General features: G+C 47.7%; 1 protein-coding gene across 1 annotated transcript in view; it reads right to left on the minus strand.

Moving 5' to 3' along the window:
- The window catches only part of MAP3K9 (mitogen-activated protein kinase kinase kinase 9), a 416,748-nt gene extending 397,766 nt beyond the window's left edge, over positions 1 to 18,982 (minus strand). The window contains exon 1 of the mRNA XM_086936581.1: positions 18,358 to 18,982. Coding sequence (XP_086792707.1) covers positions 18,358 to 18,793 — 436 coding nt within the window. The 5' untranslated portion in view covers positions 18,794 to 18,982. The remainder of the gene's footprint in view (positions 1 to 18,357) is intronic.
- Between the last annotated feature and the right edge of the window lie 8,204 nt (positions 18,983 to 27,186).

Here is a 27,186-nt window from a genome sequence, read left to right on the forward strand (position 1 = left end):
CAGGCCTCTGGTCCCTGCAGCCCTCTGTGGCACCTATTCGTGTGTGTTCATTTTAGCGCATAGTTCTGTTCTCCCTTAAAGGTTATTCCTATTGTCTGCTTACTCCTGCAGCTTGGCAACCCTGTCTTCCAGGCAGGGGTGTTCGCTGGGCTTCACCATGCCTCTACGGGATAATTCCCATCATGTGCACGGCTTCCCCCCTTCCAAGTTCCGGGTCCCTGTAGTGGGTTTTGGAGGTGCCTGATTGAGGGGAATGGTGTGGGCGGGGGGTTGGGGGTGTTTCTGGGTTTTTTAATTTTTTTCTGGCAGGCTTCCGGGGTTGGGCTTTTGGGTCCTTGGGATCATGGCTCCTTCCCTTAAACTGGTTGTTTGTTTATGCACAGTCAATTGCGTATGCACTGTCTTCACTCAGGGTTCTTTATCAGGTTCTGCATTTTATTGCTAAGGGGCCTGTGTTTTTTGTGTTACTGGCGCACATTGGAGATTGCGAGATGTTTATGTTCAGATTGTGTTGAATTGTTTTCATAACTGTTGACATGTTCCTATCTCACACGTCTCATCGCCTCGGCCACTGTTCATCTATGTCACTCTGGCCCACACGCCACTTTTCCTATACTATATTTCCCTAATGACAGCTCCATGACTGACACCATACTCTGGACTTGGAATGCCCGTGGGCTGAATGACTTCCCCAAAGCGTGCTTGGTACACGCTCATCTCACACGGTACAAGGTGGACACATGCTTTTTACAAGAGACAAATCTTATGCAGCCCACGCTCCTCCCGACACTGGGGTGGAATACATTCCTCCTATTCCAATTACTCCCGGGGGTGTCCATACTACTGCGTAGGGGGTTCCCGTGGCAGACCTCCCTGGTGCTTACCGACCCTGAGGGTCGTTTTGTAATACTTTGTGGCACCCTGCAGGCTCAGCCCCTGTTGCTTGCGCCAATATATGGCCCCAATTGCGAAGCCCAGGATTTATTCGCTACTGTCTGGCACCGCATATCGTCTCTTGGCCCTGCTGCACTCCTTTGGTGGGGCAATTTCAATGTTACTCTGTCCGCTGCCCTAGATGGTTCTGGCTCCCAGTTCTCCCACCCACGCGCGGCCTCACTCCTCAACTTCATTCTCCTGGATCACTCCCTCTACAATGCATGGTGTCACGCTCACCCTGCGATGCGCGAGGGCACTTGTGTCACGGGCTCCCGTGGTTGATGGTCTCGGTTGGATTTATGGATCACCTCTCTTGACGCACTGGTCTGGATGTCCTCGGTGGACCATATGGCACGCACTCTCTCCGACCACGCTCGCTTCTGTTTGTCGCTCCGGCTCCCTCACTTCCCACGTCGCGCCTTTCAATGGCGGCTCCGCCCTAACGCACTTTGCAATACGGTGCTTGTGATGAGATACAGACCGCAATCACAAACTATTTTGAGCTCAACGAGGGGTCGGTTGACTCCCCGTCCACGCTCTGGGAAGGCTTTATGATAGTCATTCGGGGGGAATGTATCTCCAAGCAAGCTGTCCTCTTGCGCTCCATCCGTGGCACGCTGGACAAGATTGAAATTTGAGAGGGACAATTCCCCCGTCACTGCGTGAAGCACTTCTAACACTGCTTCGTAAACTGGACAAGCCCCCCGAGTTTAGGGATTCATACCGTCCCCTTTCACTTATCAATAAGGACACTAAAATCTTTGTCAAGTTGCTTGCCTCCCGCCTCCTCCCACTCATGTCACTCATCGCCCGCCCGGACCAATCCGGTTTCATTCTCGGCCGTGCCACCTCCCATAACCGTAGGACCATTTTCTCTATTCTGCATCAAATCAAACCAGCTCTCCCGGCTGTGACGGCCCTGCTCGATGCTACCAAGGCTTTCGACACCTTGCAGTGGCCGTTCCTGTTCTACCTTCTCCCCCATTTGTGTTTCAGTCAGATCTTTATACGTAAGGTGTTGCTGTTATACACACTTCCCACCTCCCGCCTCCGTATTAAAGGTCAGATCTCTGAGCCCATTTCGGTTGGGCGCGGCACCCGGCAGGGTTGCCCGCTCTCCCACATGCTTTTTGCTGTCGCTATGGAGCCCCTTGCGGCTCGCCTTCGGCAGCATCACACTCAGAGAGGTATAGGCTTTTCGGCACAAGCTTTATTAGTCTCCATGTATGCGGACGATATCACACTCTATGTTCGGCATCCATAGGAGAACCTCAGTCCGCTCGTCCAGGAGGTGATACATTTTGGTGGCTATTCCGGTATCCAGGTTAACTGGAACAAAATCAGTGTTATTCCCTCTAACGGATGCCACGGTCCCTTTTGAATCTGACTACCCCTTTGTGTGGGCCTCGGAGCCTACTAGATATTTGGGTATTTGGTTGAGCAGGGACGTCGATGAGCTCTGGAGGGCTAATTTCGGTCACGCTGTTGACTGGTTTGAGTCCAAGATCCCCCTTTGGAACCGACTGCCGCTATCCCTGGCCGGACGTATAGCAATGGCAAAGATAGTGGTGCTCCCAAAATTCTTATATCTCTTCGTCAACATACCCACCCCTCTCACTGCTCACTTCTTTTGCAGGGTCCGTTCGCCTCTCATCAATCTGGTCTGGGCAGGGAGGCAACCCAGGGTCCGCTACAACATTCTCACCCTCCCAATGACGCGTGGTGGTCTGGGAGCCCCGGATTTTAAGCTTTATGCTCCAAGTGCGCAGGCCAGCTTTCTTCATTTTTGGTTCCACCCTACCCCGTTCCAGCCTCACGTAGCGGTGGACGCGGACCTGGCATCCCTTTGGCCGCTCTCGACCGAGCTCTTCGCTCCAGAAAAGCCCCTGTGCACGGAGGTTGACACGGTTGAGACCTTGCGATGGGCCTGGGATGGCATTCGTAAGTCTTCTGGCTTGGACCTGCTTTCGGCAAACCCCATGCCTATTGCCCACCACCCCACTTTCCCCTCACTGCAGTCATCGGGGATGGTTAAACACGCTACTCGCCTTGGCCTCCTCACCATCTCGGATCTGAACCATGGGGAGACCTTTTTCTCGCTCGCTCCTAATGCTGGTCCCAGGGACTCTCTGCTATTTTACCAGCTTCGGGTGACATGCAGAAAGATACATCCTACCTTTCCCCAACCCCCACCATCGTTGGCCCCTCTTGACATGCTTTACGCCTCTTTCTCCCCAAAGAAACTTGTCACTAAGATTCATGCTTATACGCTAGCGGCTTCCTCCATCTCCACCCATCGGGCACGTATTGCTTGGGGCGAGGAACTGGGAATCGAGATATCGGTAAACAACCATTACGACGCGATCATAACACCGCAGTACCATTACAACGCGGATTTTAGAACGCAAGTTGTTATCACGACTTATACTGGTGGGCGCTCTAGACTAAGGAATAGTGTGATTTACTATTCCAACACCTTCCCTACGGTACGTAGGCTGGAGTTGGAATAGTAAATCATACTATTCCTAAGTCCAGCACCCTACAGCGCAAGTTGTGGTAACGACTTGCGTTGTAAAAGCTGCGTTGTGATGGTACTGCGTTGTACCATCATACATCCGAGATATCCCAAGCAGACTGGCTTTACTGCTGCACCCAGATTAAGCGTCTCTCCCCCAACTACCGCTTGCAACGAATACACTTTAAATATATACACAGATTATATCGCACTCCTGCCCTCCTCCACAGATTAGGCCTTGTGGCCAGTGGCAGATGCCTACGCTGCTCGGCGCCCGCGGCCGATTTTGCCCATCTTGCCTGAATATGCCCCCAAGTTGTGGCATTTTGGCAGGAAGTATGTGCAATTATATCCAAAATCACCTCCTCGCTATTACAGCCAGATCCCACGATCTGCCTCCTGGGCTTTGTTAAGTTCTGCCCTGACGCAACCCGTCAATTGACGGCAATGCTGCTTGTTCTGGCTAGGCGTAGGGTCTCCATGTGTTGGGGCCGCAGGCCCGCGCCTAGGGTGCCGCTCTGGTTGGAGGACGCTTCTCGATGCCACACCCTCCTTTCTGAGTTCTGGGATCTCTTGCCGGCTAAAACCCGTCCTCTAGATATATGGGGGCCACTAGTTACCTATCTCGCAAGCCGCACCCCTCATAAAACAGCGACCTCTCCCACGCTCCCCGCCGGCTCCCCGCCCGTGGCTCCAGCCGGTGCTGGTCCATAAGCTGGTCCCCTCTGGTCCACGGCCCCCCGCCTTTGTTTCTCCCACCCTTACACGTGACGTTTTCCCACTGAGCTGTTGGTAACTCTTCAGGATATAGTCTTTATTATCATTCAAACAGCTAATAATTTTTTTGCTGTAATGTAACGTTTCTACGCGCCTTGTCTTCTGCAATGATGAGAATTGTGTAATTGTACTGTGCATATTCTTTGAAATAAAGGTTTTTTGAAAATAAAAAAATAAAAAATAATAATATTTCGCCTACATTAATGTTGCTTCACTTTCCACGTGGTCAGATTTAGAAATCTCTGCTTTTTAAGCCCACTCACAGCAAGTCACAAATTATGATCTGACAGTACTATTTCTCCCATACTCCCCAAGTGACATCTAAGTTTCGCCTACCACCACTGTCTTTTGCTACTTCCTTCAAGATACAAATGGCTGAGATGGCTTAAGAAAGGTATCAGCACTGTTGCTATCTAGCCTTAGGAGCTAACTACCTTTGCCTCTTTGTTTTGAGGCTGGCTTTGGAAAGTACCAAAAACATTTGGAGACCCAACTCTTCCACCATGCATAAGGACCTGAAATTATATAGGTCTCTTTCTCCTTTCTGGATCAACAAGGAGGGTAGGTTTACATACTCCAGGTTAATCACCCTAAATGCAGACGCTATGTCAATGATAACATTGGATAGAATACATTTCCATTTTTGGGTACAGATAATTAGCCCCAGCTCAGAGACCCTAGGGTCCCTCGATCAATCAAATGCTAAGCGATTCATCCATAAATATGTGCCTGTCCAGAGAAAGGGTCAGTCAAGGGTAGAAGAGAGGAAGGGGGATTATATTAGAAAAAAGAATGAGAACAGAGCAAAGCACAGAAGGTGACCAGGAGAAGGGGCAACATGGCATGATTTTGAAAGAAAAAGAGCAGGTACCAATAAGCTATTTGTAATCCTAGATAGGGTTTACTACAGTGTCACCATTAGTACTTTCACCACCAGAGATCAAGAAGCACATGTAAACACAATCCATGAGGGAACCTGTCCCTCTGTCTTAGTCCTTTGACTACTGTCCCTGAGGATTCTAACCTTAAGCTGTTGTTGCTGCCTCCTACTATGTCCCTGGCTGATACTGTCACTACCAGTGTGTAGTGCCCCCAGTTAGGTGAGCTAATTAATAATGAAAGTTACTAACCTTCAGCTAAATCACACCTTTTTTCGTGATATCACGCAGCGCATGTTTAAATCAAACATGTCACTGGAGCAACTCAATATCAGGCCAACATGCTTTGGCACATTCAACCATTTCAAGGTTACTACTAGGAGGACCATGACTTCATTTTACTAGCACCTTAGATATCTGTTCTGTGATTCACTTTCAAGGTGACCCCATCTATGATGGCGGATATGAAAATATATTTCTTATCAAGTCAGTACTGCGAATTAGATAAGAACAAAGTTTGTAATAACACCCCTGTCATCAACTCTAAAAAGTCAGCAATACATCTGCTTCTTACTAAGAAAACCAGGAAGCTCGCCTATAGCTCACAGAGGAGATCTTTTTCATTCAAAATCTTGCTCTGTTGCATCTTCTCCTGGTCATCTGGTATCATGCTCTGCTGTGCCTTTTTTGATGCAATTCCCCATTTTTCCTCTTCAAACCTTTCACTGACCATTTCTCTGGACAGACACAGGTAGATGGATGAAGGGATTAACATACAAATGACTGACCCGCCCTTAGGTCACTGTCGAGTTGTGGTACTTACCTGTAGCAAAAGCTAGAATTGATTCCACTCCAGGTTCTCTGCAAGTTATTGCCTTGTTCATTTGTTCCAACCCTATTGCTGTCCTGCAAGTGCCCTGAAGCATCCATTTTGTTTCACAATCACTACAAATAAAGTAGGTTTCTTACTAAGAACCAATTTCAAGTGAAGCAACCAAAAAGTACATGAACATACTACGAATCTAAACACTGAATTTCATTTAAGTCCCAGAACCGTTCTTAGTATAGTCCCTACGCGAGGGAGTGATACTCAACAAGAAGTAAACCAGATACCACTGGAGTGGTCTGAGTCCTAGCAGCGCACAATAAGGCCAGTAACTCATCCTCAGTGGATAACTACCATCAACCACAGAAATGAGACTGTTCATTATCTAATGTCTAGATTGTTTTGCGGTGTCAGTGTAACTTCCTGGCAGTGGAGACCTTGCCATGTTCTTACCAATGGCCAATGTCCTGCCATGGTGATGTGTGGCCGTGATGTACAGTATGGAGCAGTTACTTAGCACCACAGAATGATATGTGGAGCCAGCATACTTTGCAGAATACTGCACAATGACAGATGTATATCACAAACTTCCAAAAGTATGGTTTCTGAAGACTGGCTCTAGTGCCTTGACTGAAACAAGTTAAATGTAGGCTCATTGGGGAAATATAAACCACCTATGGTATTGGGAAACTCTGCAGTGGAATAGAATTTACCTTTACTGTTCAGATTGATGTTGGATCTTGTTGACATTACTCAACACTGCTGTCTACGCTTATTGCATACGACTCAGACATACAAATTAGTCATTCTCACAGCCTATAGAAGCCTGTGGCCTTTATTTTTCATCCCCTCCGCATTGTTGTTTGCTTCATCACCAAACCTGCTTCATTTGTGTGGTCCTCCCATAGTGGTACTTGGTCTACCCACATCAAGGTTGCTGGAATGTCAGTCCTCATGTCAGCTTTGCGATGCAGTGGGCAGGGGATTGCAAGCTTTGAGATCTGCCTGATTCTATGTGGTGCACACTTCCAACACTATGCAGTTCATTTCCATCATTATTGGAAAAGGGGCTGGTCTTCTGCTTACATTTACACTTTGTTCTAAGGTAATAAGCTCTCCTCCAAGCAGAGTACAACCACTGTACTCTCAACCAGGCACTGAAAAGGCCTCACTTATTGAGCAAGTAGTCTTATGCCCACATTAGTGACTGGCTGACCGGCTCAATAAGGTCCCTCGGTCTTCATCAGTAGCAGACCAGAGGGGTCAGCCTGAATGATGCTGCCTACAAGCATACCTGGGCCAACGGGACAGGTATCTGCAGGCCACTGCAGTCCAACTCAGAAACCAGCTGGACGGCAGTCCCCTGCACAGGAAGTGTGGACACAATTTGGTCAAAATGTTTTTAGAATCTTTGAAAATCTATGAAACCTCTGTCTGCCTTAGATGGTTCGTTTACTGTTGTGGCAAAGTGCAGTGAGGAGCTAGGCCAGAAGGGTATCCAGACCAAGCTACTGTCTTGGGGGTGAATTTAGATGGACCTCGCCGGTACCTCTAATCGGCTTCGTAACTGACTAACCCGAGCAAAGGCATGGGTCAAAGGAGGAAGCAGACACATCCCAAGGACTGCGTTGAGGTTATGCAGCAAGAAGTCCTGCTGGGGTGCTGCCGATCCATCTTGCAGTGTGGGCTCCATTTGGCCTATTTTCCATAATACAGGAAGTGAGTCGATGGTGGACATAGCGTGTGCCAGCATCCTATGTGTGCACTCCTCTCACCAAGAACAAAACAAGCCAGTATCATGCCACTTTGGGGAGCCAGGAACCTGCCATTGCGATGGCTTTGAATACCTGCTCCTTCTGGGACAAATCCCGTGATTGCATAGAAAGGTCTGCTTCAGTGGATAACTTGATAACTCACTGGTCCAAACCCCATCTACTGATTCTTCCAATGACTCCTATAAATAGTGGTCCCTTTCTTCCTGCGTCTAGATTTTTCTGCACTTGGATGGAGCGCCAACTTGAGGTTAGTGGTACCAAAATCTAAGTACCAGTTTCTCTTTCTTTGGCATGACACATCTGGTTAGTATCACAAGACATCATAAGTGACTTCCATTGGACAGGGTCTCCTGTGTTTTGGTGACGCGGGCCTGGATGATTATGCAGTATACAAACCATGGCTGCCTCTACTCGCACAACACATAGGATGTTTCGAAACCTGAGAGAACCACATTTTTAAACGCTGTTATTTACGCCTAAGGTGGGAGCATCAGTCTGGAGAGAAGAGCTAGCAGACTGGAGAAACTCTCCTAGATGAGACTTTCTAAACAGGCCAAATCTATCAGAGTTAATGTATAAATATACGAGCCTTTCAGCTGAGTAAAATGTGACTGATCTAAAGGGAAGCTGAGCCAGCCTGGGAGTAATAAGTGAGGAGGTAGCATGAAGGGTCAGAGAGTCCTGCCACTGAGTTGACCTTCTGAGGCTATCTCAGTTTTTGTCGCTTTATCGTACGTACTGCCCCAGTCAATTGCCTCTGCTAAAGAGATTTCACGTGAGTCTAAGGGAAGGGGAGCTAGAAGCGGAAATACTCAATGCCTACACAACAACCAGCGGCAAAGCCAATAAGTCTAGCCATGGCCAATAGCCTTTTGGCCTTGTCAATGCTTGGTTTGTGGTGGTTTTTGTAAAACTTTACTGTGGAAAAGCGATCGGGCCTGCATCAATCTAACAAAAAAAACAATATAGGCTAAAAGTCCAAATATTATTTTAGACTCTAAATACGCACATTGCAGTTATAGTCCCTGGCACTTAAGGGAACTACTTTGTGTGTACGTGCTTCCCGTGAAAGAATAGAATACATATACAAATACTGTCACTCATTGCCCTCTGCTGTATGCTATATTGGGTCGAAGAAAAACATGCATAGCACAATAACAGACTAATATATGAAGAGGCAGGCTGAAAGCCCCTACAAGTATATTATACACACAATCTTAGTAAATTCAAAAGGCCTTGGCTAACACAGTCCTAAAAATAAACAAGCATTGGCAAAGCAATAGGTCTCGTATTCACGACAGTTAGAGCTATTGGTGTTGTAAATGTAAGTGTTTTTGATTTATGTGTTTTGGAGTGGTGGTGCTGTAAGTACAGCTCACGGATTAGAGTGGTAGTGGTGCAGTGCCAATCTAGGCAGAGCAAATCACAAACCAGCGGGAGTGCATATGTGCATACCCGTCCACAATCATCAATCATTTCCAGGCTAGGGCAATGGCAGATGACTCAGTTATCCACTCTGCCTCAGCTTTGACGTCTGTGCACTGTCAGTGTATAAACCCCGGACGGAGACTGTATGAGTGAGCACCGGTCTGGCTGCGGTTATAATATCAGCACGAGTGACTACTAATGAGTGACGTTATTACTAACGAGTGACAGTTCAAATTCAAATATGTACAGAGGCTGCCCTGAGGATGGCATTGTTCACCCTAAGTTGGCAGGGTATGCCCAGACGTGGGTCCCTTGCTCACTTGGCCACTGGATTCAAGATAGCCTGGCTGATGAGGGTTATGTACCCAAACCCAGTCATAGGATGCTTGTTTCCGGTCCGGGGAAGACATGGCTTGGCAGTTCAGCGCTGGGCTGTTCCCGTGAGGCACAGGGTCAAGGCTGATTTGCATATGGCCATGTCTGAACTGGGGTGGTGTGGAGTGCAATAAAACGATGGATTTAGGCCCATATCTCTGTACTGGGGTGAATGTATGACATTGTTCTGCATTCTGTCCATCAACTGTTGTTTTTGCATTTGTCACCCCGAGTGGGACGGGTATGCTGAGACGTGAGTCCCGTGCTTTCCACACCACTGGAGTCCAGCTATCCTGGCTAATGACGGCTGATAGCCAGAAACCGGTCCTAGGATGCTTGATTCCGGTCCAGGGAAGACATGGCTTGGCAGTTCGGGCTGGACTGTTCCCATGAGGCACAGGGTCAAGGCTGATTTGCATATGGCCATGTCTGAACTGGGGTGGTGTGGATTGCAAAAAAACGATGGATTTAGGCCCAGATCTCTGTACTGGGGTGAATGTATGACATTGTTCTGCATTCTGTCCATCAACTGTTGTTTTTGTACTACACTAATGATTACAGCATGATGGGGAAAATCTGAAGACACACTACTGATCCTGAATAATACTGAATGATAGTGCCAATCTAAACATGCACAAAGAATTAACAAGCAAGGTGCAAATATGGCCACGCAGGCCTGACCTCTAAGGGGTGGTGCAGATCTAATCGGACAACAAATCAGCTTATGCAATGGTGTTAGTTCTTGACGTTATATTTTTGGCAAAATGGTGCTCATTACTGTGCGATGCTTTAACTAGGGGTGGGCGGAATTTGCGTAATCGCGTTACGCAAATCTCTGCGAAACGGTAAAAAATCTCTGCGAACACGCAGAAATTCTGCGAACACGCGGAATTGCTTGTTTGCGATGGTTTTTTACTGTTCGTAATCGCTGTTTGCGTGCTCGGGGGAATATCTCATGAATACGCATTTGAGAACGCGAACAAGCAAAACATTTCGCAAAGTCGCGGAACGCCGAACTTTGGGCAATTTCGCGTTCTCCGTGGAACGTGAAATTACCCAAAATCCGCAAATTCCGCGAGCGGAACAGAATTTGCCGCCCAGGCCTAGCTTTAACAAGCATAATGGTGAGCACTCTTTTGTACGGTAGAACATCATCAGTGCTTCTGTCTGAAGCCCCATTGTGTGAGACTGGTAGAACCCGGTCTACATCAAACAAAGTACTCATGATGTCTGTGTTGCAGTGGTGACCTATGAGCACTATTTATACTACATATGTGCATGCCAGGTGTAGAATGCACCCCCTTGCCTGCCTTACCAACAAAGGATGACCTGTTTTTCTTTATCTTAACATTTAAGAGAAGCAACTTAGATATTCTGCATGGCCTAGGGAAGAATCGTTAGCTGTGTAACCTGACTCCAGCAATACCATACAGCCATTGATTGTCAATAAAGAAGCATAAGAAGTGATATGGTGATGACATTCTGCCTTGCCTACTCATGGGTCCTAATTGTCCACACTGAGCAGGTTCAGTTTATGGTAAGAGTATTGTCTGAGTTGATGGCTTACCTTTGTGGTGAGCACTGATGGTCAGGTGACACTTGTGTATATAAATGTCTTTTTTCTGTGTTAGACAATAACACAAATAGTGGAGTGCCTCTCTTATTCCCTGCATGCACTTGTTTTCATTGAGACTCGTGTGCCCTGTAAAGTGACCTCAGGTGACAATATTGTCTTGAAAATCGCAAATAAATAACAGATGCCGCCATATACCTCAGGCTGTACAAATATATATATATATTTTTTTTTTCTTTTCCTGGCTATTAAATAAAATTAATTTTCTAATCAGTGGGAAAAGTATTGCTCAGTACAGAAGCAACAATTCCGTCTGGGTTGGGATTTCACAGACAGAGTGGTAGTTTTTGTAATTCCGGCTCTACGTGGCTATCCCTCTCTCCTGTTTTGCATTAAAAGTTAATTGCTCTGGCTTAATTTCTTGGCAAATGAAGTTAGAGTAATGGATAGTGCGTCAGCTTGTGACAAGTACTCAGTGGATTTTTGCAGAGGAAAGGGAGGTGCATACAAGGGAAGAGGATAGGTGCTTCATGTCAGGGAAGAGGAAATGGAATGCATACTAAAGGTGGAACAGTGGAGGAAAGAGGCTGAACACTAGAGCAGAGGATAGAAGCTGCATTCATGGGTTAGAGGGTAAAGGGGCTGCAAGCAGTGGTGAAAGAAAATGACTACATAAGAGGATGGGGGGCAGACAATGAATACACGAGGACCGTGGCCAAAAGAGAAGGCACACAGGGGTGGAGGGTAGGCGATGCATACGAGGGTGGCGGACAGCGAAATGCATACAAGGGCTGAGGACAACAGAATGCATTTGAGTGCGGTGGACAGCAGAATGCATACAAAGGTGTGGAATACAGGAAGGCCTAGGAGGGAAGGTCTAGGAGGGCAGAGGAAGGATATGATATAGCATGGTGGAGGAGTTCTCAAAAATGAAAAATTGGAGGACAAGGGCACTCACAAGCTACCGCTGAAAGCATGGGCTCTAGCAAAGGCTTCGAGAAGGTTCTCTGCGCATTGCTAGCAGAATCAAAGCCAGAAAAGAGCAGCACTTCACAGACTGAACCAGTATACAAGCTCTCTGATGGTGCCTACATCAAGGGATGTTTGCCAAAGATGGGGGTACTCGAACAGCTGGCAAGAGAGGGCCGCAACACTTGCAGCACAACCCGTGGCATTAGTAGGACTGAAATACTCAAATACACCAAGAAAAACATGGTGAGAACAGGAATAAGGAAGTTGCAACAGGTCCTTCTCCTGGATCTCAGCGCGGCCTTCGACACAGTTAACCATCATATCCTGGTCCATAGACTCAAAAAACTGGGAGTCACCGGAACTGCTCTGTCATGGCTACAGTCTTTCCTGAGTAACAGATCCTTTCAGGTCTTTGACAACGAGGTGACCTCTAAGCAGATGCCCCTTTGTTGCGGAGTACCGCAGGCATCATCCCTGAGTCCCACCTTATTCAACGTTTACACATGCTCCCTAGCAGAGGGGGGATTACCTTTTGGGATACACATAGTCACCTATGCAGATGACACGCAACTTGTGATTGGGCTTAATAGAGCCGAAAGTTGCCATCTGGATGAATGAGTCCTTTTTGAAACTGAATGGAATAAAAGCGAGGTAATGATCTTGGGGAATCGCTCCCCCCTTGATCTAAACTCAATTTGGCTGACCACTCTCAGTTCGGCCCCCACCCCAAAGACTCAGTTAAAAAGTCTGGGTGTCTGAGTAACCCAAGACCTCACCTTTAAGGTACAAGCACGGAGGACAGCGGCCACGTGCTATGGTACCCTGAAATGATTCGGAAAGTTCTTCCCCTTCTTCCCTTCCAGGCAAGAAAAATCATGGTCCATGCCCTTATCTTGTCCCGGTTGGACTAGGGGAACACCCTTTATCTGGGTGCTCCTATCGCAACCCTTTCCAAACTGCAGACTATACAAAACTGGGCAGCAAGACTAATACTAGGCACTCCTAAACATCTCTCAGCTAAACCTGCTATGAAATCGCTCCAGTGGCTCCCCATCTGGTAGAGAGTTTATTTCAAAGATCTGTATATTGTTCACAAGTCTTTAGCTGGAAAAGACCCCGCCATTCTCCACACCGCCATTCAGTCCTACCGGCCCAACAGAAGCCTTCGCTCAGAGTTTATGAACCTTGTCACTGTCCCCAGGATCAAGAAAGCCAGAAGCAGGGTCGGCTATTCTCATTTAACGCAGCCAAGCTCTGGAATTCCCTACCACCCCATCTACGAAAGGAAACTAATCCCCTGACCTTCTGTAAACTGCTAAAGACCTTGTTATTCCCTTAACTGGTGGAACGCCCTACAACTGCTGCTATTAGCGCTGGGATGCCTCCGGGTAGCCATGCGCTATATAAATGCTTTTTTCATTTCATAAGGGGATCCAAGCATTGCAGCTGAAGTCTGTCACATGTTAGCCTGCCTCACCACCGGCCAGCTCTCAGCCCTCAGCACTTCCTCCACTTCGCTGAATATTGTCCCTGTTGGCAGACACTCCAGGCTCCGAGACACACGCATAGAAATAGACAATATACAAGAATACTAGAGCTGGAGTGTCATAGAAAAAAAAAGAAAGAAACTGTTTGTCGTCCTCGACAGAGTTCCACGCAGCCCAGCCTCTCGAACTGCTACCAAGCCCAAAGCAATCCAAGCTGTGTTACATTAATGACCTTTATGAATATGTGATGGGGAAATGTAATGTTCCACTCCCAGATTTTGTTCTCCTCACCTCAAAACACTCGGGAAGAGGTCCTTAGCTGCACCTTCGCCCTTGGTAGGATGTTTACAATCTATGTCTCACTCGGCATCTAGCGCTACACAAACATACTGTGCGGAACTTCTCACTAGAGGACTTGCAAGCAACGCATCCATTACGTGTGCATCAACGCTACGTGCCTAATTACAGAACTTGAAAGAATCACTCTGGTGATACCGATAATTAAATAATTCAAATAACTAAACTAATACTTTTAAAAACTGCCACGAATGGGAAACTAAAGCATAGACCTGTACAATTTCTGTTATCAATTTTTTCTGCTGTTTTATGTAAGCGCAAACTCAACCCAAAGCTATTGGTCCACCAGTTAGTTACATTCCGGTCGGAAAGCAACTAAACAAATGCACTCATTGGCAAAGTGGGCAGGGAAATGGGAGGGTGTAGAAGAAATAGCACCTGCATCGCAACGGACAGGCACTAATCAAGAGGAATTAATCTATACTTGGCCAGTGATTCTCAGCTAAGAACGGAAGTGACGTTCAGCTGTGCAAACCAGTAAGGAGGCAGTAAAGAAGTGCAACACTGGAGTAAAACCTATGATAAGCAGCAGGTGGGATTTAAGTCCTTTTACTGAATACAGCATGTCTTGCAGACAGCGCATGCGTGCTGCCTATACATGACCTAAAATGGCTATCCACATCTCTTACCAAAAGTGGTATTTTGAGCCAAACATAAATAAGCCAAAGAAATGCTAAATGGCACGAATCTCACAATTCATTAGTCACTATCCAGTCTCATTTTCACTGCCTGCCCACCTTGTGTGAATAACATACTCGATTTCCAATTGCCTTTCTCATCACTAGTATGCAACACTTATCCCCTCACTGACTTCAAGGGCATCCACAGCCTGCCTCACATCACTCTCCTGCACACCTCTCCATCTTCTCATCATTCATCCCTACTACTAAACTATCTCAGAAATTCACCTGGACATTCATCTGTACTACCCTACATCATTCGCATTCACTCAAACCATGACATTTCCTCAGAGATCCCTTCTTTCACCACAGTCCTTCGGCATTCACCTGAACCACCACATACCCTCAACATGCAGCTCCACCACCACATCTTCTAAGCATGTATCCGCATCATAGTCTATCGCCTTAAACACTTCTCTAGCCCACACCTCACATTCCTTCAAATCTACTACCGAATCTTTTTACATTTCACCTTTACCACCACCTTCACATTACACCTTATACATCATCAACTCACCATTCAACTGTACCACACAACTCCACTCACCTGTACCGTGGCATATCTTCCTCGATCTCTAACATACCACCTCAGCCAGTTCACAATTACCACCACCATCCTATCACAAACCTGTCCCACAGCATCACATCACCCTTCACAGGTGCCATTCTATCGCCTCATTGTTCACCTCCAGTACCTCATCTCTATTTTCACCTGTAAGACGTCATCCCCTTAAAATTAACCTCTACCAACCACCTAATTTTTCCCCTGTGAGGCCCACAGCAAATATTTACGTAGATCACCCAGCTCCTCCGCATTTGCCAGTATTGCCCCTCTCGCAGACAAACAGCACAACACCATCGACCTGCAGCACCTCCCTCCACAATGTTAAAAATGAGGGATGGGCCCGCCACTGTGGCGGGCGCATCCTAATGTCACCATCGGGACCCCCGCCCGGAGAAGTGTGGCTCACTGGTTAGAGGAGGCAGACCTGGAAGCAGAGGTCAGCCTGGGACCAGGGTTCAATTCCCGGCTCGGCGTGGTCTTGAGTCTAAAATGTCCATGGACTCGACAATTCTCGCTCCGGTGCCTACTCGATTCACGGGTTCACACTCTGCGACTCTGGGCAATAGCTTGCTTAATCTCCACAACGGCCCCTCGCGGCGGGATGCCTGGCTTTCACCTTGCGGATACCCTGCCGGGGTTATCTCACAGGGGAATACCAGGACGGGTTCCCTAAGCAAGCGCTTAGAAACCGCTCAGTGATTTGCGCTATATAAATTCCTGTACATTTACATTTACCATACCCTGAAATCACCTCACACTTGACCTTCAGCAACCCCTGAAACTCATCTTGTTCATAGTGAGTTGATGTGAGCCATCTGAATCTCCATAACACTGAAAAGCATCCCTCTTCCTGTCCATCAATATCTCTTTGCCATCGACTTGCCCGTCAACTACCTAACTACTGACGTGCAAGTACCCCATCACCTAGCACCTGCAGCATTCATCCCCCTCATCTCTTTACTCAGGACCTTAAGTGTAGTGGGTCCTGTGGGGTGCCATAAGTGGAGTGAATAAAAAACGACATTGATTCGAGTGCCGACTGGGCCTGTACCAACGTCATTAGCCTTACTGACAAACACCCCAAACCATTTCTCAACAATGTCTGTAAACACCCTTAAATTAACCCATGTAAACAGTGAGTCCCTATTTACAGTTCACGTTTTAATTCATCTTGTATCGAGTAGGTCAATTTTCCAAATGTTTATTTTGGTACTACTTTGTCTTGCACCATCTGCCTCCTATGTAGTGCTTTCTGTGTACTGAGTTCAGTTTATGGGTTGGTGTTCATGACGGGCATGGCTTTGAACTCAAAGGTTGAGGCTAGATGTAGTGTGGGTTTCTCACAGCGCCTGTCGCTGGGTCATAAACGTATTCAGGGTATATGATTACACAATTCTTGACTTCTTCTGCAGAGTGCACAGAACGATGTTCACATATGTGCCAATCATATTTACCATTTTATGTGAAAGGGTGTGTGAAGGAAGTTCACTCCGGTGTTAAAACATTGACAGTGCCAAGGGAAAACACTTATTTGTAGTTGAGAAGAGTGTGAGAGAGAGCACTGTGAAAGGGAGTGATGCAAAGTGCATGTAGAAATACAAAGTGAAAAAACAGTGATGAAGACGAAATAGTGCATGTGTCAGTCAGCCATGCACACTGAGGATTTTTTAAAAGGGTGTAGTTAGAAAAATGGTTTAATTGTCTAACAGTGGAAAGTAGTCTGACTTTCAAATGGGACCAGTTGGGAAACTAAAGACCACTAGTCCTTCCACATACTGTAGTAATATTAATTTCCCAGTCTCATATTTTCATAATTGAAACATTTTCAATTCTAAGTATTCACAATATCATTGCTATTCCTCATGTATCCAATACTAATAACAAAGAATGACAAAGCCAATAAGTCTGGCTTGTTTTATACGTATGTGTTTGCTCTTTGTGATATGCCTGGATGCAATAACAGAAAACTCACACAAAGGCACGCCCATATTGGTATGGTGAAATGCAAAGGAGTCTACTTCACGTGTTTTAAGTGACGCACTTAATTATTAAGGTCACCCCTCTTGAAAAGATTTCCTAGTTAGACTCTCTGGCCATGCTCTTTTAGAGACCCCCTGCCTTTTTCATCCCACTTAACCCACTTTGTTTCCTATTGACCCACTAAATCAGTGACCCACGGCACCCCACCTCCTTACCACTAGCCTGCATCACCCACTCCCTGCCACAGAGATGCATAACACCATCTCTACTCAGCAAATTTCCCGCCCCAGAATTGAGTGACAACCTCCACACCACTGAGTCTCGACAGTGCCCCACCACTTCTTCACCAATGACCTCTGCCCCCACTTCACCAACAACCCCCTTCTGTAGTGTATACCTGCAGCACCATTTGACACATAATAACTTGCCCCTCCTCTTTTCATCATTGCTTTCCCGCTCCTCACCCTTGATCTGCAGGGGCATAGCCAGGGTCAGACTGAGAACCAAAACTGGCTCTGGCAAAGTGCTCAGCTGCCCCCCCCCCCCCCCGGGGGTTGGGGGTGCAGCCGAGCTGTTTGCCACGGCCGGTTTCGGACGATTACATTACAGCTTTGCTACAAAAATAGCCCTGTAACAAAACCGGCCACCAGTGGCCCAAAACCGGTCCCCAACCCTGGCGGCCCACCGGGGAAATGCCTGGTGCCCGCAACGGCCAGTCCGGCCCTGGGCGTAGCTGGGTCAGTAAGATGGTGGAGGGGGGGCCTTCAGATTTTCCAACAATCACGCTGGCTTATAATGTAAAATACATTATACGACAAACAGGGTGCATGAAATTGGCTAAAGGGGCAGTGGAAGGGGAGACGAATATGAATCGGTATGGGTACGAAGTGAGAGAAAATATTTTGTAAAATCAAAATTTTTGAATACTTTCAAAACAGAGAGGTGTGTGCTTTTTGTCTGTGTGTGTAAAATTGCTACTGAAATCGGACATACACCAGCATAGCCAACTGAAACTAACTGTACCCAACTATTTACCAGAAAATACATTTATTAGGGGGGTGTAACACCCCCAAACAGACCCAAACCCTGAAGCTACGCCCGTGGACCCTGCTTCTCCCGAGCCTAGACCCCCGTCGTAAGCCTCCATCCCTCCCTCGCTGCTCAGCATTGACCTGCGGCAGGGTTCAGCCCGCTCCCCTCCCCCACACGCCGTGCCCCGTCCCTTCTCCTCACCGTTGACCCGCAGCGCCGGTGTGCGGTAGCAGGGCCGCTCCGGCCCCCCGTGGCCCCGGATCTTGCCGGACAGGCCCTCGCCGATGCTCACGTAGTTGCTGGGGAAGATGCCCACCCGCTCGTCGATGCGGCCGGTCCACCAGCCCTCGTCGCCGGACACCTGCGCGTCCTTGGACAGCACCTGCACGGCGTCCCCCGGCCGCAGCGTCAGCTCGTCCTCCGCGCTGGCCTCGTACTCGAACACGGCGGTCCAGAGGGCCGGGAGCCCGGGCGGGGAGAAGGGCTGAGCCCCCGGCTCCCCACCCTCCCGGCACCCCGGGCGGGCCCTGCCATCCGCATCCTCCTCCTCGTCCTCTGCTGCGGCCAGCGCCTCGCTAACGGGCCCCGGGGGAGACCTGCAGCCGACATGGTGCAAGAGGGACCTGAAGGGCTCCATGGAAGAGATCCATAGGGGGGCCTCGGGCGTCCAGGGCGTGCACTCAAAGATCCGTCGGCGAGAAGTGCTCCCCGGTGCACTTACTGGTCCATAGTGCAGGGCGGTGAGGCCTGTGCGTGCACAGAGGGAACCATAGTGGATAGGGGGTCCTGTGTTCTGGGGCTCCTGTGCATACACTCAGCGGTGCACAGGGGTTCCTCTCTATGCACCCTGGTTCTCCCGTGCATGCACTCAGTGGCCCATAGAAAAGAGAGTTAATGCCTTTGTTTGCAGTAAAGGATCCATAAGGATAGGGGGCTCCTGTGCATACACTCAGCGGTCCGTAGGGATGAGAAGGGGGTTCCGCACATGCACCCCTGGTCTCCTGTCCGTGCACTCAGAGTTCAATGGCGAAAAGGGGGCTAGGGTTCCTGTGCATGCAGTCAGAGGTTCATAGAGGTGAGCACCGGTTCCTCTGCATACACCCTGGGTCTCATGTTTATGCACTCACTGGTCCATAGGGGAGAGGGGGCTTCTGTGCATTCACTCAGTTGTCCTTCGAGATGAGAGGGGGTTCCTGTGCATGCCGCCTGGGTCCCCTGTGCACGCACTCACTGGCCCATAGTGCAGAGAGTCAATGCATGTACTTGCAGGAAAGACTGCACAGTGGAGAGGGTGACCCTGTGCATGCACTCGCCGGCCCTAAGAGGTGAGAGGGGGTTCCTGCGCATGGGCCTCCCGTGTTCGCGTTCAGTGGTCCATAGAGCCGAGAGGGTGGCTTCTGTGCATTTACTCAGTGGTCCACGGAGGCTCCTGTGCTTGCACGCAATGGTCCAGGTGAGCGGAAACGCCTGTGCGAGTAGCCCAGGTCTCCTGTGCGCACACTCACTGTGCATAGTGCAGAGGGCGCTGTAATCCGCATGCACTCACTGACCCAAAGGGATTAGATGGGGTCCTGCGTAGGCAAAGAATGGTCCAGGGGTCCACGTGCACGCTCCCAGGCGCCTCTAAGGGTCAGAGACGAGTCCATCCTGAAAATGCACTGACTGAAACAGGCGGGGAGGGCGTCCTGGGTGTAAACACAATTATCCAAAGGGCGTCTGTGGAGATGGGGCACCGTGTGCCCGCGCCTGCCTCCGCAATGCAAGCCGAGATTGGAGGGGGGCGTTACGGGTAGCTCAGAGCGGAGACAGCCCCAAATGCATCCGTTTGTGAGGTGCAGAAGGGATCCTGATCGAAGCGTTCCTGATCTGCATCCTGATGCTGCAGTACCCCATCCATAGGAGCCTGACTCCCGATAGCAGGGTTGAGCAGGTCAGAGAGGGGGAGAACCGTAATGCTGCAGCTGTTAGTCCATCTATTGGTTGGGAGTGCCGTCCGTCAAAATGCCGCAGGCCTGTGAATGGAGACTTGTCTTTCTCCCCACCCCTCTTGTCAGAGTCCCGCCCAGTCTTTTTTTTTTATGGCTGGAGCTTAGACTTGCTGATGTCTGAATTAGCGACAAGTGCAAGGCGCAGCTCACCTCATTGGTCTGCCAGAAGGGCCGGGATTGGGTGGGGGACCTGTCTGTTCACAGACAAGTTCCGCCCCAGTCCCTTCAGCACTCTTCTATGCCTGTTGCCTGTTAACGTTGGCCGCCAGCGGCAGTGCCGTACACAAACACGAGGAGGCACCACAGTCATTTTACCCCTCCGATCTTCATAAAATCTACTAGTTAAAGCATCCTGCTACCGCAGTTGTGGATATTATTCAGCACTACACAAAATTCAAGATAGTAGGTTCAGGTTGATTTTGAAAGTAGAGGTTAGTTGTCTGAAAGAATGTTACTTCCGTCACAGAAATTTGCAGCTCAAAAAGTAGTCTTTGAAGCAGAAAATAAATCACCATTTGTACTATTTTAATTGATCTTTAAATAAAAGAAAAAAACTTTTATTCATGTGTCTACGGGTATCATTGCACACATCGTGGCAGAAACATATAATAACAAAGTATTATATGATAACAGTGTATCAGTGGCGTAGCTAGAGCTTCTGGCGCCCGGGGCTACCCCCAGATTGCCACCCATGGCAGGTAGCGGCAAGGGCGTGGGGGGGTTCTGGGGAAAAATGACAGCGAGCAGCAGGGGTGGATTGGCAGGGTTTAAGTTACAACGCCACTCTCTACTCCACTGCATAAGAAAGGGTGTGAAACTGCGGCGTAAGCATAGAGCAAACCTCGAAGGTCAAGTCTCAGTTGATGAAGGACCGCCAGCACTAAAATGGAAGCTAAACACATTAAGTAAATGTATCCCTTCCTCCTCTCTACACCACTCCATACTTAACTGCTGCTACAAGACCACAGCTGTAAAACCACCCGCTAGACATCAAGCACATCAAAACAACTCCCACATATGTCACACTCTACACCCACACTCTACCAAACAACAACATTATTTAGAAACATAAGGAAAGCTATAGCTATCTCCTTTTTGATCCACTCCATGCATGTCATTTAAGAAACACCCCTCAGGTCCTTCTGCATGAAACCAATGTCACATGGGCCACACTATACGCATTCATTCTCGAGAACGCCACTGAAGTTGCACCACGAGATAGTGCTCAGGAGAAGGCCACTGAAGTTGCTCCGCTAGATAGCAGTGCTTGAAGTGCAGGGCTCCCAGGCCTCCATGATCCGTGGTTAGTTTCAATTTGGAAAGGAAACTGCTACTCTACACCAGTGATTATTTAAAATTAGGTTCCCTAGCATGGCATCCTGCATGTGGAAGACGCTCTTGGATCTGGGAATTGGTAAGTTTGAGAAACAGTACAGTGATCTTGACAGCATCACCATTTTAGTCAGGTATGCAACAGACCTATTATGTTTGCTAGGGTTTTTCACCCTGAAAATGGTTTTAAAAAGGGGGTTAAATAGTCTATTTTAATGCAACAAAAAAAAACATAGGTTCTATAGGGGAGATGATGTAATATTCCTGTACTTTGAGGGTCTGCCTCAGCGTCCTTAGTCACCCTTCTGTCAGCTTCAGAGGAAGATGGTGATCTGAAGCAGACACTGGTGGCCTGATATGTACACTGCAGTGTTTCTTTAAAAAATCATAGTATCACGAACACTGATAATGAAAATGTAGAGAAAATATGAGCAGTGGCCAGGGACAAAATGTGGCGACTTATATGTGGCAAGCATTGACATTTATCGGTCCTAACAATTGCTTCTGCAGAAAATTAAAGTAGCCTCTACTTTGAATTAAAGTGCTGATGCCTCTAAGCAAGCAAAGCAAGTGAGCTGAACCCGCAACAGAACAGCTTCATTGTCTCTTCCATCCATGCATCTATCTATTCATTCTTTCACCCTTCCATCCAGCTACTGGCATCCACTATTTCACCTTTAGATTCTGTCATTCATTCATTCTTTCATCCATTATTCAATATTTCCCCATTCTATTCATTTGTCCATCCATCCATCCAATTTGCCATCCATCTATTATGCTATCCATCTGCCCATCCACGCAGTCTAAAAACCAACCATCCACTTTGCCACCCATTGATCCATTCACTCTGCCACCCATTCTCTTTGCCATCCATCCTCCACTCTGCTATCTTACCATCACATCTGCCATTCATCGATCAACTGCCATCCTTTCATCAATTCATTAACTCTTCCATTCATCCACTCGGCCATCCATCAGCCTACTCTGCCATCCATCCATCCTTCTATCCTCTCTTCCATCCATCCCTCCATCCACTCTGTCATTCACCCTCTCTGCCATCCAATCTGCCACCCATTCACCATCCATCCATTCAACCACCCATCCACTCTGTCATTCATTCATCCATCAATCCATCCACTCTGCTATCCAACCACCCATTCATCCACTCTGCCATGTATCAATCCCCTCTGCCATCCATCCGCTTTTCCATCCATCCATTCATCCACTCTGCCATCCATCCTGCCATTCATTCATCAATCCATCCACTCTGCTATCCAATCATGCATTCAGTCACTTTGCCTTTAATCCATTCACACTGCCACGCATCCATCCATTTACTTTGCCATCCATCCAATCTGCCATCCACCCATACATTGATTCACTTTGCCACCCATCTATTCACCCTACCATCCATTCATCATCCATCCACTATGACTTCCATTTACAGATCTTTTCGCCCAGTCATCCATCCCTTTACTCTATCCTCCTTTCAGCTGTCCCTCCACCTATTCATTCACTGAACGATTTGCTCTGCCATCCTTTCACTTGTCCATCCACCATCCATTCACTCTCTCGCCCATCCCTTTACCTTACTATACTTTCATGTGTCCATCCATCATCATTCACTTCTTCTTCCACCCACATATCCATTCATCCTCCTACTCATTCATCCCTAATTCCTTTTTTTCACCCTTTTCTTCCAACTTTCCTTCTTTCTTTCCCGTTCCATTTACCCAGCTGTCGGTTTTCGTCGCCCCTGCTTGCTCTTCTATTCAGGCTGTATCCTGCATTAAGGATGAGCTTTTTGGAGGAGGAGCTTAGCGCGCATCCAAGATGGTCGCGTGATCTGTGAGCTCACGAGACCCTCGCCGCCTCCACCGTCTATCCTGGCGTAAATCCTGTTTCTGACGACGGGCTCTAATAGCTACGACTCTCCTGATCTGAAAGGCCTTTTTCAGAATTTGAATCGGACGCTGGACGCCTGACTTACTCTTTCCTGAAGCCTGGAGGCCTACACCATGGCTCATCCCGGGACTTGGGCATCTGGAGCACCCCGAAAGTAATTGAACAACAACGGCCTGTGGTAGGGGACGGCTACCGGGGGTTTACTTTCGGTTTCGTTTTCTTTGGCACCGAAGATTGGAGGTGGCTGCCTAGTGACCAAGCTGGCCTGTGAGCGCCATCGCTTGACAGATCTTAGCCGACGCCCTGCATTTCAGTCTCTCGTGGTTCTTCCTTGAGGAGAGCCATTTACATCAGGTCCCAAAAGCCCCGGAGGGGCGCGCAACCCACCATGGCGGCCAAGTCTGATAGTGAAAAGCGGTCCCTCAAGAATGCGACTCGCTGTGGTGGGACTCAGACCTCCATTATGGACAGATTTGCGCGCAATAAAGGCTCGCCCAGCGGGACTGGTAAAACCTCGGAGGCCCCCCTGAGTCGGAGGACCCAACTCTTCGAGACGTGATGGGCGCCATCGCTAGCATACAATCGCCGATGGGCCAACAGTACGAAACCTTGGCAGCCAAGATCGACACAGTGGCAGTGGATGTGGGCCTGATCAGGGCGGACTTGGCCAAGACCAACGAAAGAGTCAAATCTTTGGATGTCAAGACAGCCAGTCTCACCACGGATGTCTCTGAACTCCAGACTGAGATCCGGAATCTTCGGTACTCGAGTGACCAGTTTGCTCGCCGGCTTGAGGACTTTGAAAGTCGCGCTAGGCGCAATAATGTTCGCATAGTCGGTGTTCCGGAGTTCTCAGCCGATCAATCGACAGACTTACTTGTTGAAGATTTGATCGTCAACCACCTCACCCCTAAGGGCCTGAGTAATCTATTTGCGGTGGAGCGTGCTTACAGAATTCCGGGCGGAAGACGCAAGCAGGGTACTGCCCCGCGACCCATCATTGCGCGGATCTTTAACTTCAGAGATAGGGACGCCATCTTGCAGGCTTCGAGGACTAGCGGCCCCATTAAGTTCGAGAATGCGTCCATTAACTTTTATCCAGATTTCACCCCTTCGGTGCAGAAGCAGAGATTGGGATTTTCTGGGGTGAAGCGGAGACTCAGAGACCTGGGCATGAAGTATGCTATGCTTTTCCCCGCCCAATTGCGCATCGAACATAATGAGCGGGTGCTCTTCTTTGATATGCCAGAGGTGGTCAGTGACTGGTTGGACACACTACCTATGCCACAGGACAAGGCGGAACAATCTAGAGGTGCTGAGGGCGGCCAACGGGACCAGGAGGAGTAAGGACACCGGTGTGTGCTACCATCGTAGTGTACTGCGGTGGATTGTTATCCTTTCTTGGGTCGATGACTTTTGCACAGACATGCCCTGGGGCGGCAGGGAGTTCGGGACTTTTCCTCCTCCGGGGGTGTTTCCTTTTCTACTTGTAGTTTAGTTTGCTGGGGTAGGGCGACCGGCACACTGCTGAATGGGGTGTTTTTTTTTTGTTTCATTGCAGGGGTGCAGGGTGGGGGGTTGTTGTTTTGGCATCTTGGGGGGGGCTTCTTTTTTCTTGTTTGTACTGTTCATGAGGCTACGTATTGTTGCATGGCTTATTTCGTGTTTCCTTCGTGGGGTTTGGGGGACCCAATTACTTAGTTTCGGGATGGAGTTAGGGGGTTGAGAGTCTTGAGTTGGAATGTCAACGGCTTGGGGACAAAATTAAACGGGGAATTGTACTCCAATATGTGAAGCGCCACTCTCCCGACATTGTCTTACTGCAAGAAACGCATCTGGTGGGGAATTCATTCCATGCAATGAATCGGAGGGGTTACCGGCTGGTGGCTCACTCGGGATTCACTTCGGGCTCTAGAGGGGCTGGTGTTATGATCCGTAGTTCCCTTCCCTTGGAGATTGATGAAACGATTTTAGACGACAGGGGAAGGTATGCAGCGATTGTTGGTAGGTAGGAGGGGAGAACGGTTGCCATCCTCTCGATATATGTCCCCCCGGGTTTGCAGGCCACTACTTTTGTTGACTTGGGGAAATTTGTACTGAGGCTTCCGGAGGGGCTGCTGGTGGTTGGAGGGGACTTCAACTCGGTGGTTGATGGTCTGGAAGATCGGCATCCTCCCAGGACACTGTTGCAGTCCTGCCTAAGTGGTTTCTTGGAAACATTTGGCATGGTGGATTGTTGGCGGATGCTTCCCCCAGGTCAGGCCCAATATACTTTCCACTCCGGGGCCCATGGGAGCTTATGACAAGAAAGCAATTCCCTCTGGCCACAATAATCAAAATAGCATAACATCAAACATATAACACACAAAACAAGCAAACTTAAAAACAATGCAGTAGTGATCAAAATTCTGAAACAGCAAATCAATTACCAAGTGCACAAGTTTATTTAAAATATAAGTTAAAAACCGAAATAAAAATATACTAATCACAATCAAGGGAAAACAGTCAATATAAGGAACAATTACTCTTTACAGTTCATCACACAAGTTCCTAAAGTAAATGGGAAGGAGGAACACAAAAAGGTTATATTCAGCATCAATCAGAATAGTCCTTAGTTAGTGATTAGAATTCTCTCCCCCAATCCTCAACGCGTTTCGACGAGCCAGAAAGATATAGCCGTCTTCTTCAGGAAATTATTAGCTGTCTTCCCCAGAGATACTATAATTTTTAAAAGAGAAACATGTCTCATCACCAAATTCAAAATTGTCAATAAAAATTTATACACAAAGCTAAAATCCATCTGCTAGTCAAAATTTGCGTCACTGCTCAATACAATACAACAACTGTCATCGACATTTACATAGAAAACATTACACAGACATTTAAGGAGTCATAACATTACAAAACATTTAAAAAGTCATAACATTTGCTATCCTACAGTTATTTCCAGTACATTACATTTTGGATAATAACAACACGTAACCGCTGCATGCGTATTTTACAGTCTACAATTGTGTTCAATTGGTTACAACACAGGGATAATATCCAATTGTGCGTTTATATCAGTTATCGATTGAAAATACTTTATATTACCACATCGGACTAAGAAGTTTTTTTCAAAGTGGTGATTGTGATTCCAAGTTAGCCTAGGTTGTTTCTATCAAAAGGGTTTGATATCCCTTAACAGTCCCTGGCTATACCACAAAATTACCCCAATATGAAATTAGTACTGACCTTCATAGGGAATTTAATGGTCTTAAAAGGTGCAAATATCGCCTGCTGAGTGGCGGCAAAGAAACGTCTTTTCTGTGCCGTAGGTATATACCGACTGAAAGAAATGTATAAAAATATACATCTTAGTGACCCTCGATTTATCAGAATTGAAATGGGAAGTTTTTTTAAAACAAATAACGGACCAAAACACTCGCTATCTTAGTCAATCTTAATCTACTATGGCCCAGTAGTTATCAAGGTAGTTTAGCCAAAGGGTTTGATTTTTTACCTAAAAGAGTCTCAATAAATCAGGAAGTACAAAAAGTGAATGCTTACTTAAAATTTATGTAATATATTCCGCTCAGTAGTGGGCGCAAACATTCCTTACAGCTTGAATCAACGACCGGTTGTTCACAGTGTCCTAAAATTAAGCAAGTGTGTCACTCTCCGTGTTGCTTTGAACACAGCATTTGAGAGAAATGAAATAGATATTCAACTTACTAATGACGTCTGGAAATCATATATTCACGCGTTACTATGGTAAATCGATAAAAACATCCCGATATGGAAGCACTAGGAAAAGAGTTAAATG

This window comes from Lissotriton vulgaris, chromosome 9 (genome assembly GCF_964263255.1).
Source record: "Lissotriton vulgaris chromosome 9, aLisVul1.2, whole genome shotgun sequence".
In the NCBI taxonomy this organism is placed as follows: Eukaryota; Metazoa; Chordata; class Amphibia; order Caudata; family Salamandridae; genus Lissotriton; species Lissotriton vulgaris.